General features: G+C 43.9%; 1 protein-coding gene across 2 annotated transcripts in view; it reads left to right on the top strand.

Annotated features, from left to right (window-relative positions):
- The window catches only part of LOC311104499 (late secretory pathway protein AVL9 homolog), a 33,590-nt gene that overhangs the window by 9,808 nt on the left and 10,072 nt on the right, over positions 1–13,710 (top strand). The window contains exons 2-16 of one of the 2 annotated variants that reach the window (XR_014610166.1): positions 824–944; positions 4,634–4,722; positions 4,912–4,983; positions 5,987–6,076; positions 6,244–6,310; positions 6,838–6,878; positions 7,136–7,174; positions 7,445–7,514; positions 7,648–8,195; positions 10,140–10,274; positions 11,043–11,262; positions 11,503–11,620; positions 11,823–11,876; positions 12,002–12,153; positions 12,393–13,087. Coding sequence is in view for 1 of the 2 variants with exons in the window: in XM_084146353.1 (XP_084002479.1) it covers positions 824–944; positions 4,634–4,722; positions 4,912–4,983; positions 5,987–6,076; positions 6,244–6,310; positions 6,838–6,878; positions 7,136–7,174; positions 7,445–7,514; positions 7,648–8,195; positions 10,140–10,274; positions 11,043–11,262; positions 11,503–11,620; positions 11,823–11,876 (1,664 nt within the window). In the remaining variant the exon portion in view is untranslated. Of the gene's footprint in view, positions 1–823; positions 945–4,633; positions 4,723–4,911; positions 4,984–5,986; positions 6,077–6,243; positions 6,311–6,837; positions 6,879–7,135; positions 7,175–7,444; positions 7,515–7,647; positions 8,196–10,139; positions 10,275–11,042; positions 11,263–11,502; positions 11,621–11,822; positions 11,877–12,001; positions 12,154–12,392; positions 13,088–13,710 lie in introns of those variants that run through there. The other variant, XM_084146353.1, reaches the window with a different exon arrangement.

Genomic DNA, 13,710 nt, shown 5'->3' with positions numbered 1-13,710 from the left:
CTCACCTGTCCACCTGGTGTGTCCTACACCTCACCTGTCCACCTGTGCTTTCATGGCTCTAGAGCCTAGATGACACCTGTCTGTCACGTGACTGGCTCCGTCAATAGAGGGATTCATGACTGGTGTAGGGACTGGGGAGGGGACATGGATATGGTGCTAAGGAGAGTGAGAGCTCTCTGGTTTCTATTGTTCCATTATCAAAAGGAGTGCACTACATAGGGAATAGGGTGCTGTTTGGGACGTACTCCCAGTTATTTTATTGCCTTTACTGAACTGCAAAAATATAGCCCTACAGTTTCACAATTGCAACAAATCATCCTGGACTTTTGATTTGCACAGCACCAATGGCATATTTCCTTAGCAAATGTAGACTTTATAAATTAGCAATTGCATAATAATTGCATATCACATATGATGTACTATTTGCCAAGGTTGTGGTTATTTGGCCTTTTCCTCTACAGGCGTCTTGTTTAACTAGTTTATGAACAGCTGATAACAAACAGGACCTTGAACATGTTCCGTACAATATCCAGAGGCTGCTGTGACTCATAGTCACATAATGATGAGTGTGAATAGCCCTCTTCATCTGGGCTACTGTTGTTATGCATATTGTCCTTACTGTACACTCTCGCATGCTATCTTCAGTGTATGAGCTATTACTTTCCCTAACAAATTGAGAGCCTCATTTTCTAATTGTGTGCATTTGACCTATTTGCTTTTAGTTGAGTCATTTTATTCCCTGGCCTATGCTAAGTCAATCTGGTCCATGCCTAAGATAGCTAGCATTTTAGTTTTGTGGGTTCGTTTCTCTCTCTCTTCTCAGGTGGAATACTCCTACCCTCCACTCATCCCAGAGGAGGGCCATGACAGCAACAACCTGCCTGAGGAGTGGAAATACCTGCCTTTCCTGGCCCTGCCTGACGGAGCACACAACTACCAAGAAGGTACATTGACCCCTAACCCCAACTTTGACCCTAACCTTAACCCTGCCTGACGGGGCACACAACTCTCAAGAAGATACATAGAGGGTGCGTCCCAAATGGCACTCTATTCCCTTTATAGTGCACTACTTTTGACCAGGGCCCATAGGGCTGTCATAGGGTGCAATTTGGGACGCACCCAGTCACTTTTGCCTCTTTTCTTTCTCATCTCTCCCACGTGTAATTACACTGCTACTGATAGTTTTAATAAAATGTCAGGTGAAACATTCAACCCCTCTCTTTGCCCCTGCAAGACTGTGTTCTCAGCCAACTTACCTGGTAAATTGATAGTTAAATAAATTAAGTAAAAATCATCTCTGCTGATGAGTCACCATTACCTCAGTGAAAAAATGGACTACATCTCTGTCATCATGTTTGGCTTCGGCCTAAATAGGCCACTGCTCATGTTAGAGTGCAGAATCACCAGGAATGCTGGAAATGATATTTTAAGCTAGTTATAGTGCATTCGGAAAGTATTCAGACCCCTTGACTTTTTCAACATTTTGTTACGTTACAACCTTATTCTAAAATGGATTAAATACAATTTTTCCTCATCAATCTACACACAATACCCCATACTGATAAAGCGAAAACAGGTTTTTAGATATTTTTGCAAATCTATTAATGATAAAAAACAGTCTCCTAGAGGAGTGGCTTCTGTCTGGGCACTCTACCATAAAGGCCTGATTGGTGGAGTGCTGCAGAGATTGTTGTCCTTCTGGAAGGTTCTCATATCTCCACAGAGGAACTCTAGAGCTCTGTCAGAGTGACCATCAGGTTCTTGGTCACCTCCCTGACCAATGCCCTTCTCCCCCGATTGCTCAGCTTGGACAGGCGGCCAACTCTAGGAAGAGTCTTGGGGGTTCCAAACTTCTTCCATTTAAGAATGATGGAGGCCACTGTGTTCTTGGGGACCTTCAATGCTGCAGATATTTTTTGGTACCCTTCCCCAGATCTGTGCCTCGACACAATCCTGTCTCGGAGCTCTACGGACAATTCCTTCGACCTCATGGCTTGGTTTTTTCTCTGACATGCACTGTCAACTGTGGGACCTTATATAGACAAGTGTATGCCTTTCCAAATCATGTCCAATCAATTAAATTTACCACAGGTGGACTCCAATCAAGTTGTAGAAATATCTCAAGGATGATCAATGGAAACAGGATGCACCTGAGCTCAATTTCTAGTCTCATAGAAAAGGGGCAGAATACATATGTAAGTAAGGTATCTCTGTTTTTTATTATTAATAGATCTGCAAAAATATCTAAAAACCTGTTTTCGCTTTATCAGTATGGGGTATTGTGTGTAGATTGATGAGGAAAAATGGTATTAATCCATTTTAGAATAAGGTTGTAACGTAACAAAATGTTGAAAAAGTGAAGGGGTCTGAATACTTTCCGAAGGCTGCCGTGCAGTGTATCTGTGATAGTGTTGCTCTGCTGGGTAGTGTTGCCCTAAGGCCCTCCATCTTGTCAAAGCCTCCTTCTGTTCATAATGTCACTGAGGCCAACAGGCCGGCTCGTTAGTTAGCATTCATCATGTGATGTGATTTTCCATTGGTCTGCTGGCCTGCCTGGCTTGTGTTGTTGAGCTGGGAAAGAGAGGGAGAGAGGGAGTGGACTTGGTTCACAGTATTTTTTTGGAACACGCCTATTTCTTTCTAGTGGAAATGTAGAGGTTAGGCCTAGGTCTAGTTAGCTGAGAAAGCTGAACAATATTAAAGCAACTTCTCCTTTTGAAAACATCCTATGTGGCATCGATATGAGTCAGAAACATTTATAGTGCCAAAATTGACTACAAAGTGTAAATAGGATAATTCTGGTCTTAAAGTCACTTGAAAAAATGTAATGTCACAGAATGAAGGGAACCGTAACCGTTTCCTTAGGTTGGGTTTATTTAAATCATGCCCACATGCCCACAGCTGGCAGCACCCAAGTAATCATCAATTCGGAGTGCAGCTGCCCAGGACCCGATCTTAATGCCCATGGTCAATTTGGTTTGACATTCAATATCCCTATGAGGCTAGTTGGGGACCATCGATAAATTACACAATGTACATGGGACAATATTTTTAAATGTCAATAGCTCAAATTTCAATGACTTAAAAACCTCAAACCAACTATAAATTGTAGAAATTCATCTACAAATATTGAAAACATATAATGAGACAACTAAAAGGTGTGCAACATGAAAATATTGTCCCATTTACATTGTGTAATTTATTGACGGTCCCTAACTAGCCCCACATATCGGCTATCCAAAGTCAAACCAATTTTGCCACAAGGTGCACACCTGCTGACTGAAGCTAATTGAAAAAAGAAGTTGGCTAGCTAGTCTAAGCTACTTCCTGACACAATACCTGGTTAGACTGTTTCAAGTCATCTAGAAGGATGAGTGACTGTAACTGTGTACTATTTTGGCAGAACGCTTCCCACGTTCGAACACACACACACACACACAAGAGACATCCACATCAAAGCACACCTCCAAAACCCAAATCTCGTTCTCAGTCGCATTTCCTAATGAAGAGAATATAAACCTAGGCTAACTCAGGAAGTTCAGCCCCCCTTTAAGAGATTTGTGTTATAGGCATAGAATTAGAATCTCATTCTTGTTCTGTGATTATAGGCCTACATACAGCTATAGAAGAAGACTGAGTATTAGCCTAACTACACTCCGATATTTTTCAGTCTGTGATTATACAATTTCTGAACAAGTCCTCAGCTATTCCATATTTCACACTGTAGGCCAAGTGTGTGTGTTTGTTCACCGGCTGCTTGCTTGATAGATGCAAATAAACCCTCTGTGACGCAGTAGATTTTATTACGGAGCGATTCTGCTGCAGTGCAGTCAGGCTATAAAAGCAACAGCATCAACAACACGAGACAGACTCATGCATGGGATGGCAGAGTTCATGGGAGTAGAGCAGAGCAGAGCATAGTGCTACTTGGGAGCGAAAGGCACAAGGCAGTACAGCTGTGGCCCATCCTGACTGCTTGGCCCTGCCTGGCCCTGCCTACTTAATCACTCACTGGCCTTGTAGAGATGTGATGTGTCCTTGGTTGCTGCTGTGTTCCAGTAGCTATCAGAGTCAGCCTTAACAACATTAGAAAACCACTCCCTCATCATCATGGCCATTGGTCCAGAGTCGACCCGACCTTCTCTCATCAAATCGAATGAATTGCTCCTTGTATCCACATAATATCCACAGTACATTTACATTTTAGTCATTTAGCAGACGCTCTTATCCAGAGCGACTTCCAGTTAGTGAGTGCATACCTTTCCCCCATACAGTAGACAAGGACAACCGTTTCCTCCTTTTTATGTTGTCCTCTTGATGCTCTTATTCGCTTTATGTAACTGTCAAGTGCTTGGAACCTCATCCGTTTATTGAAGAAGTCACAGATATTTCAGTTATATTTTATTTCCACAACAGATGTTCAGTCTACTGTGTAATTTTAATTTGCCAATGCAGAAATTATTGTTGCATTCTTGATTGGCTAATTTAACAATCAACCTAATTAAATACAGAGGACAGTAATGGTCCAGAGATGTTTGTAGGAAAAACATCCACATATCACAGTTATTGCAAGAAGATCCTTCTTTGAAATAGCCACTAATGATGTGATTGATGTTGATGTTTTGTTTTGCAGACACTGTGTACTTTCACCTCCCTCCTTTCAGTGGAGCAGATATGAAATGCGTGTACGGAGTCTCCTGCTATCGCCAAATAGAAGCTAAGGTTGGTTCCCCCTCATGGCACTTGAATATTTGTGTCTATTGAATATTTGTGTCTTCTGCTACTTTACAGAAAATAAAGCAGAGTAGTCTCTTCTTTTCTCTGTGGTTATGTTTGCTGACTGTTTGCTGACTGTTTGCTGACGTGTCATTAGGTGTAGGCCTCAAAATGTTGGTTGTTTTTCATTTTCAGTCCCTGAAGGTCCGACTGGCTGACGTCACCAGGGAGACGGTCCAGAAGAGCGTGTGTGTCCTCAGTCAAGTGGTGAGTGTGTGTGTGAGGGGGAGGTGTGTGTCCTCAGTCGAGTGGTGAGTGTGTGTGTGAGGGGGAGGTGTGTGTCCTCAGTCAAGTGGTGAGTGTGAGGGGGAGGTGTGTGTCCTCAGTCGAGTGGTGAGTGTGAGGGGGAAGGTGTGTGTCCTCAGTCGAGTGTTGAGTGTGTGTGAGGTGTGTGTCCTCAGTCGAGTGGCGAGTCAGCTAACATGTGACATGTGACAAGGTTGTGATAGGGAGAGAGGAAGGAAGGAGGGACAGGGTCTAGAAGCAGGGGGAGATGGGAATGTCAGCCTCGTGGGCTGGAGGTGGGGCTGGGGGATCTCTCTGGGAAAAGGTCTCCTGGAGCACTCTGGCTTCGTCCCAAATGGCACCCTATTCCCTATTTGGTGCACAACTTTTTACCAGAGCCCCCATAGGGAATAGGGTGCCATTTGGGATGTAGCATGTGACCCCTGGGGGTCAGAGGACAGCTCCCATAATTCACAGTTAGGGAACAGCTGACAGGGCAGGGGGTGGCAGGAAGGGGCACGCTTCCTTGGGTAATGAGAGATGGTATGGGGGAGAATGGCACCAGAATCATTGGCTGTGTAGACCGTTTTTAATCATTTTCCAGGATAAGTCATTAGAATATAGTTTTTATTAATCTTGTCACCAAAACAGTGTTTATAGTGTGTATACTGTAAATCCCCACAGGACAACAGTCAGTGAGTGAAGTAGCTTCTATAACTTATTGTTGTTGATAAGAGTGTTGATGTCTGTCTGACCCATTGATCCTCTCAGCCCATACCTCAGCTGGCCCCCACTCCTACCCCTACCCCACCACCCCCGGCTCAGCACGGCTATTTCTAGTCAGGACTAAGAGAAGTTGGTTCCCTTCCTCACATAAACAAACTGACAGGTGCTAATCACCACACACTTGGCTGGGCTGACTGCCCTCACTCACTTAGTCACTCACTCACTCACTGATGGGTGTTTCTCTCCTCTTCCTCCCCAGCCTCTGTACGGTCTTCTCCAAGCTAAACTACAGCTCATCACACACGCCTACTTTGAGGAGAAAGACTTCTCACAGATATCCATATTGAAAGTGAGTGTTTTCAGAGCATTGAATCACAAAGGCCTGAATCCCTTTCTTCTTTGATTTGTGACCTTTTGTGTTTATGAAACATTGAACTTAGAACCTTGTCTTACCTGTTCACTCTCTCTGACTCTCTTTCTATCTCTTTCTCTTTCTTTCTCTCCCTCCATCTGTAGGAATTGTATGAACACATGAACGGTTCTCTGAGAGGAACGGCTCTGAAGGGATCACACATGTTTCTGGGTAAAACATTTCTGCTATTCTATCTGGATCCAACACAAGAGGTCCATTCCAAATGACACCTGATTCCCTATTTAGCTTGCCATTTGGGACACAGGCCAGGGCTCTGGGGCATGTTAGTCTCACACTAGCAATCTGCTCTTACTAGAATGGCTGCTGTTGAATGATCCTGTGTCTATGGTGTCTGTCCTAGAGTAGCCATAGAAATCTGTCAGTCAGGTGTGTCATTGTGGCACTTGTTATGGTGTTCAAATCAGCTTACAGAAACAGGACTATCCTCTTCAGGGATGTCTTCGGTCTTCTTTTTGTTGGACTTGTGACATTGAGTAATGTGGTGTGCGTCCCAAATGGCACCCTATTCCCTATATAGTGCACTACTTTTGACCAGGGCCCATAGAGCTCTGGTAAAAAAATAAATAACACTATATATGGAATAGGGTGGCATTTGGGATGCAATTTCACACGTATGATAGAAATGTCCTCCTTTAGGCAAATATCACATTCTTGATATGCAAATCTTCTCCCGACAGGTATGTCACCAAGAGATTTAATACTGCACTTTCGACACAAGGTAAATTAATGTGTTTTAAGGCAATCAAATGGCTTGTAAACATCTAGACTGCCTACCAAATGGCATTCTATTCCCTGTGTAGTGCACTACTTTTGACCAGAGTGCCTTGACCAGAGCTCTATGTGCCCTGGTCAAAAGGAGTGCCCTATAAAAGGAATATAGTGTCCCCCTGGAAACATCCTCCAAGATCGTAGTTAGTTGTTGTGGTGCTATTGACATGCTTCCTTAACTCTGCCGTCTCTCATTCACCCTTTTAGGTTCTTATCCTCTTCAAACTGATTCTGCTGGAGAAGAAGGTGAGGATTTCAATTCTATAAAAAAATAATCACCACAATGGGCAATTTACTTTGGGCATGTGAGTCATCAACAACATGAGAGCATACCATAAATGACACCACACACAGTGACTTCATAGCAAGATAGCACAACATCAGTAATCATCATCATACCACAAGACATTACCGGCATATCACCCTCTAGGGGTTTGTAGTCAGAATACATGGCCTTACTGTCTGTGTGTGTGTGTGTGTGTGTGTGTGTGTGTGTGTTTGTGTTTCCTCTTCCAGGTCCTGTTCTACGTATCTCCAGTCAACAGACTCGTAGAAACTCTGATGACAGTACTGTCACTGTTCCCAGGTGAGCACCAGCATAGAGGTCCTATCATTATGATTCTACTCATGCCCCCTTAGTTTTTCCTCTTGAGTGTTTGATTCTTCTTCATAATGGTGGTTCTAAGGTCAAAGATCATCTTGTGTGTTCATTCCTCTAGGTATGATAGAGCACGGCCTGGCCGACTCGTCCCACTACCAGTCCAAGAGCAGTGTCTCAGAGGACATCAGCCTGCTGGAGTGTGTGTCGGGGGCCGAGGAGTTTGTCTCTGTCTCTGTCACTGACATCACCAACGCTACCATGGAGCTGGTAGGGGAGGAGGGTTTCGGTGAGGACCAGACTACCACCACATCCACGGAGGCCTCAATGCGGACAGCCTCACTCCCAGACACCTCCACCCCAGCTGGGGATAGCACAAACCTCAAGCCCCCCTCCCGTACCTCCCCAGACTCATCAGAGAGCGACTGGGAGACACTGGACCCTAGCGTGCTGGAGGACGTTCCAAAAGACTCAGAGACAGGGGGTTTAGGTTTGGGGGGTTTAGGGGTGGAGCACCCAGAGACGTTTGACCCAGAGCCAGGTATCCCCATCACAGTTCAGCCCCAGGGACAGTCAGCAGGGCCAGGGGGGCAGGTGACTGTCACTCAGGGCCTAGTCTCTGGGCTGGAGGAGGACCAGTACGGACTGCCACTAGCCATCTTCACCAAGGTATGTTTTTTAGGGTATGTTGATGTTTTATTGATCGATGGATGAGAATATGAAATGGGGAGATGGATGAAAGGAATAAAACACAGAAAGTGAGTGGCGGGAAGAGGGGATCGAACCACTGCCTCCAGGGTCATATCCAGGGTCTGTCAACCACCACATTCTTATTGGCAGACTAAATAGCCTTGGTTTCTCAAATGACTGCCTCTCCTGGTTCACCAACTACTTCTCAGATAGAGTTCAATGTGTCAAATCGGAGGGCCTGTTGTCTGGACCTATGGCAGTCTCTATGGGGGTGCCACAGGGTTCAATTCTTGGGCAGACTCTTTTCTCTGTGTATATCAATGATGTCGCTCTTGCTGCTGGTGACTCTCAGATCCACCTCTATGCAGACGACACCATTTTGTATACATCTGGCCCTTCATTGGACACTGTGTTAACAAACCTCTAAACGAGCTTCAATGCCATACAACACTCCTTCCGTAGCCTCCAACTGCTCTTAAACACTAGTAAAACTAAATGCATGCTCTTCAATCGAACGCTGCTGGCACCCACCCACCCGACTAGAATCACTACTCTCGACGGGTCTGACCTAGAGTATGTGGACAACTACAAATACCTAGGTGTCTGGTTAGACTGTAAACTCTCATTCCAGACTCACATTAAGCATCTCCAATCCAAAGTGAAATCTAGAATCGGCTTCCTATTTCGCAACAAAGCCTCCTTCACTCATGCTGCCAAACATGCCCTCGTAAAACGGACTATCCTACCGATCCTTGACTTTGGCGATGTCATTTACAAAATAGCCTCCAACACTCTACTCAGCAAATTGGATGTAGTCTATCACAGTGCCATCCGTTTTGTCACCAAAGCCCCATATACTACCCACCACTGTGACCTGTACGCTCTTGTTGGCTGGTCCTCACTACATATTCGTCGCCAAACCCACTGGCTCCAGGCCATCTATAAATCACTGCTAGGCAAATCTCCGCCTTATCTTAGCTCATTGGTCACCATAGCAACACCCACCCGTAAAAAAAAAAAAAAGAAAAAAAAAAAAAAAAAAACACCCACCCGTAGTCTGCGCTCCAGCAGGTATATCTCACTGGTCATCCCCAAAGCCAACACCTCCTTTGGCCGCCATTCCTTCCTGTTCTCTGCTGCCAATGACTGGAACGAACTGCAAAAATCTATGAAGCTGGAGACTCTTATCTCCCTCACTAACTTTAAGCATCAGTTGTCAGAGCACCTTACCGATCACTGCACCTGTACACAGCCCTTCTGAAATTAGCCCACTCAACTACCTTATCCCCATATTGTTATTTATTTTGCTGATTTGCACCCCAGTATCTCTATTTGCACATCATCTCTTGCACATCTATCATTCCAGTGTTAATACTAATTGTAATTATTTTGCACTATGGCCTATTTATTGCCTTACCTCCATAACTTGCTACATTTGCACACACTGTATATAGATTTTCTGTGGTATTTTTGACTTTGTTTTGTTTTACCCCATATGTAACTTTGTGTTGTTGTTTTTATCGCACTGCTTTGCTTTATCTTGGCCAGGTCGCAGTTGTAAATGAACTGGCTTACCTGGTTAAATAAAGGTTAAATAAATAAAAATATATAAAAACATATGTGGAGCAGGGGCGGCAACACTATGATTAGACTAGCCTCTCACCATCTTCACGAAGGTACTTCAGTTCAAATTCAAAAAGCTTTATTGTCCAGCGTCAACTTAACATAAGATTTAAAAAATGGAAGTACCTCTCACCAGAGCCATAGATAGTTTTTCCTTTTCGATCACAATGAATAAGATTACATAGACAGAGAGGACCTGATCCTAGATCAGCACTCCTACTCTGAGACACTTGATACGTACAGCCACAGATCAAGACTAAAATATCCACGCACTCTAACCTCTATGCCTGTGGTTGCCAGGGTTACCTGTGCCTGCCCTACATGGCCTTGCAGCAGCACCACCTGCTGTCAGACGTGACGGTGCGCGGCTTTGTCGCTGGGGCAACCAACATTCTCTTCCGTCAGCAGAGGCACCTGAGTGACGCTATCGTTGACGTGAGTCCTGCTCTCCATCTCTTCTCCCACATCTCCATCTCTCTCCTTCTCTTCTCCCTCCATCTCCATCTCTCTCTCCTTCTCTTCTCCCTCCATCTCCATCTCATCTCCTTCTCTTCTCCCTCCATCTCTCTCTCCTTTTCTTCTCCCTCCATCTCTCTCTCCTTCTCTTCTCCCTCCATCTCTCTCTCCTTCTCTTCTCCCTCCATCTCCATCTCTCTCTTAATCTCTTCTCCCTCCATCTCCTTCTCTTCTCCCTCCATCTCCATCTCTCTCTTCATCTCTTCTCCCTCCATCTCCTTCTCTTCTCCCTCCATCTCCATCTCTCTCTTAATCTCTTCTCCCTCCATCTCCATCTCCTCTCCATCTCTTCTTCCTCCATCTCTCCTCTCTCCATCCTCTCTCCCTCTCCCATAGGTCCAGTGGTCTCAAATGTGTACTGACAGTCTGCTACTCTTAGAGGAGAATTAGTGGAGAGCTTAGGAGAACATTGGTCTGTTTTTAACCGGTTCTATCTGATTCTAGGTTACAGATAGTGATATTGTCCTTCTCTATTTTCTATAGTTCTATGCTGTTTTCATAATGAGTGTTTAAGTCTCCCACGTGTATGCTGCCTATCAGATTTGACCTCTTTTTTCCAGGTATCATGAGTTACTGAGTGCTTTGTCTGCTGTGTGTGTGACCATATCCGTGTGTGTGACTGTCTATCCGTGTGTGTGATTGTCTATCCGTGTGTGTGACTGTCTATCCGTCCGTCCATCCTACTAGGTGGAGGAGGCTAAGATCCAGATTGGGGACCCAGAGTTGAGGAAGCTGCTAGGCCTGACCACGGCTGACCTGCGTTTCGCTGACTACCTGGTCAAACACGTCACGGAGAACCGCGAGGACGTGTTTCTGGACGGGACAGGCTGGGAGGGAGGGGACGAGTGGATCAGGGCCCAGTTTGGACTTTACGTCCATTCTCTCCTGTCCTCTACCTTACAAGAAGGTAGGACACTTATAGCCAGGGATGTGCTTCTTTTCTAATTATTCAGGATGTCATGCTCTTTTTTTTTTTTTTTTACACCTTCCTCTAGTCCTATATCATTGAACGTGATCTAACTCCTACTACTATTTCCATGTTGTATCACTTCCTGCTTACATCCCTGAACTTGACTATATTCCTTCTAGTCATTTGTCTCAGATGATTTCAACAGCTAAATGCTCATTTGTGTGTGTCTGTGTCCAGACAATGAGAAGTTGTTAGCAGACTGGGGCGCTCCCTTCATCTCAGCCTGGAGGATCACACACAACTACAGAGTATGGTTCAGCAACAAACACCCAGGCATGGCCAAGATCACCCCAGGGTAAGATGGCACCCTATTCCCTGCACTACTTTTGACCAGGGCCCATAGGGTCAAAAGTAGTACACTATATGGGAGGGTGGGAGCTGGGTGTTGGATTGGCCATCTTCGGTGTCATGCAAATGATGTTGCTATACTTTCTCAATTAATGATTTTTAAAAAATAACTTCTGATGTAAAATGGCTTGTTCTTTTTTCTTTCTCAGCCATCCATTCCAAGGACAGTACAGTGCTGCTGATCTGAAATTAAGATTCTCACAGTGAGTACTTAATTCTTCATTGAAATCTATTGATTGCCGGTATACATACACTATCTGTAATATAGGCTATATCCAATGTGTATTTACTCTAAATCAGTAAATGACAACCCCACGAAAACATGCAGATGACTGCCCCCCAGTGGTGAAGATTGGAAGTGCTTCTGTGCCAGGAAGAATTGATTCTGTGGGTCAGAATATAGGGAGAATCTGATGGTTTTGCTCAACTCCTGCGTCCTCTCCTCCGTCCGGTCTCGCCTCCTTTTGGAAAAGGTCAAAGGTAATCGTGAACGAAAATGCGCTTGTATGAAATGAGACTCTCCTTCCCCCATCGGGCAAATGTTTACAGGGGTGGAATCCCAAAATAAATGTGTCAAGTGATAAAAACGAATTAAGTTAGTTGTGCAATACATTTTATAGATAAAAGGATAAGTAGCGTATGGTTTTTAAATGTGCTCAACAACCGTTGATTCATAGAGGGTGTGGCGGATTAACAAACACTCCTGCTCTTCCCGCCAGGAGACTTGTGCATCCTTGGCCGAAGTAGGTAATCAAGGAGGGAAGCATACTCCTCGGTTCACCGACTAATGAATTGACACCCCTCGACCACTCAACCACTTATCTGTTTCCGGGTCACGGAGGAGAGGAGGACGGAACGAGTCAAGGAGAGGACAGATTTTTTCCCAAATGAGAATCTCCCATTGTGAAGATCAGATGTGGCATGATGCAGATTCATCATAAATAGACATTTCACTGCTTCTCTATGCCTTGCTATTTCTGACAATACACATTATAATAATACAGATTACAGACCATTATGTGATTGTATATCTATTTGTTGCCAAGACATGCAAATCCAAGTCAAGTCTTTGAGGGGAGAGTTCGAGTGAAGTTGTAGTATTGAGGACCAACAGGTAGAAATCAGGGTAAATGGATGAAAACCAATGTTATAGGTAACTTTGAATATTTTTTACCCTCAGTATACTGCAGAACACCTAGACCAGTTTTCTGCAGTAAAATTGTATATTTTCCCGTTTTGAGGTTAATAGACTCAAAATACCATCTTGGTATAACTTCTATTCTGAGCAAAGTGGGGAAATGAATACCAAACCAAGGGGACTGTTGGAAGGCTCCAAGATGACACTATGGGGTCATTCCTTATGTATTGGCCATATTCTAAGCTGGGATAAAGTAACGAGAGCCCAAACATGGTATATTGCTGCTTCCTAGTGATTTATTCCTGCACCCAAATATACAACATTTCTACTCAATCTTTATTACTATTTTTTAGCCCAGCACCGGTAGTCTCAAGTTTAGGATGTGCATATCACCCTGCCTTCCTCCATATTCTTAACTGCTCAGTCATCGTCTATAATTATGTAATTATTATAATTATGTAACCTAGTGCCTTCGGAAAGTATTCACACCCCTTGACTTTTTTCATATTTGTTGTGTTACAGCCTGAATTTAAAATGGATTAAATTGAGATTATTTTTTTTGTCACCTGACCTACACACAATACCCCATAATGTCAAAGTGGAATTATGTTTTATGACATTTTTACAAATTAATTAAAAATGAAAAGCTGAAATGTCTTGAGTCAATAAGTATTCAGCCCCTTTGTTATGGCCAGCCTAAATAAGTTCAGGAGTAAAAATGTTCTTAACAAGATACATAATAAGTTGCATGGACTCACTCTGGGTGCAATAATAGTGTTTAACATGATTTTTTTAATGACTACCTCATCTCTGCACATACAATTATCTGTAAAGCCCTTCAGTTGAGTAGTGAATTTCAAACACAGATTCAACCACAAACACCAGGGAGGTTTTCCAAT

Source organism: Coregonus lavaretus (genome assembly GCF_964263955.1).
Source record: "Coregonus lavaretus genome assembly, chromosome: 2".
Taxonomy (NCBI): Eukaryota; Metazoa; Chordata; class Actinopteri; order Salmoniformes; family Salmonidae; genus Coregonus; species Coregonus lavaretus.
Note: the sequence above shows the minus strand (reverse complement) of the source record. Positions and strands in the feature narration are given on the sequence as shown.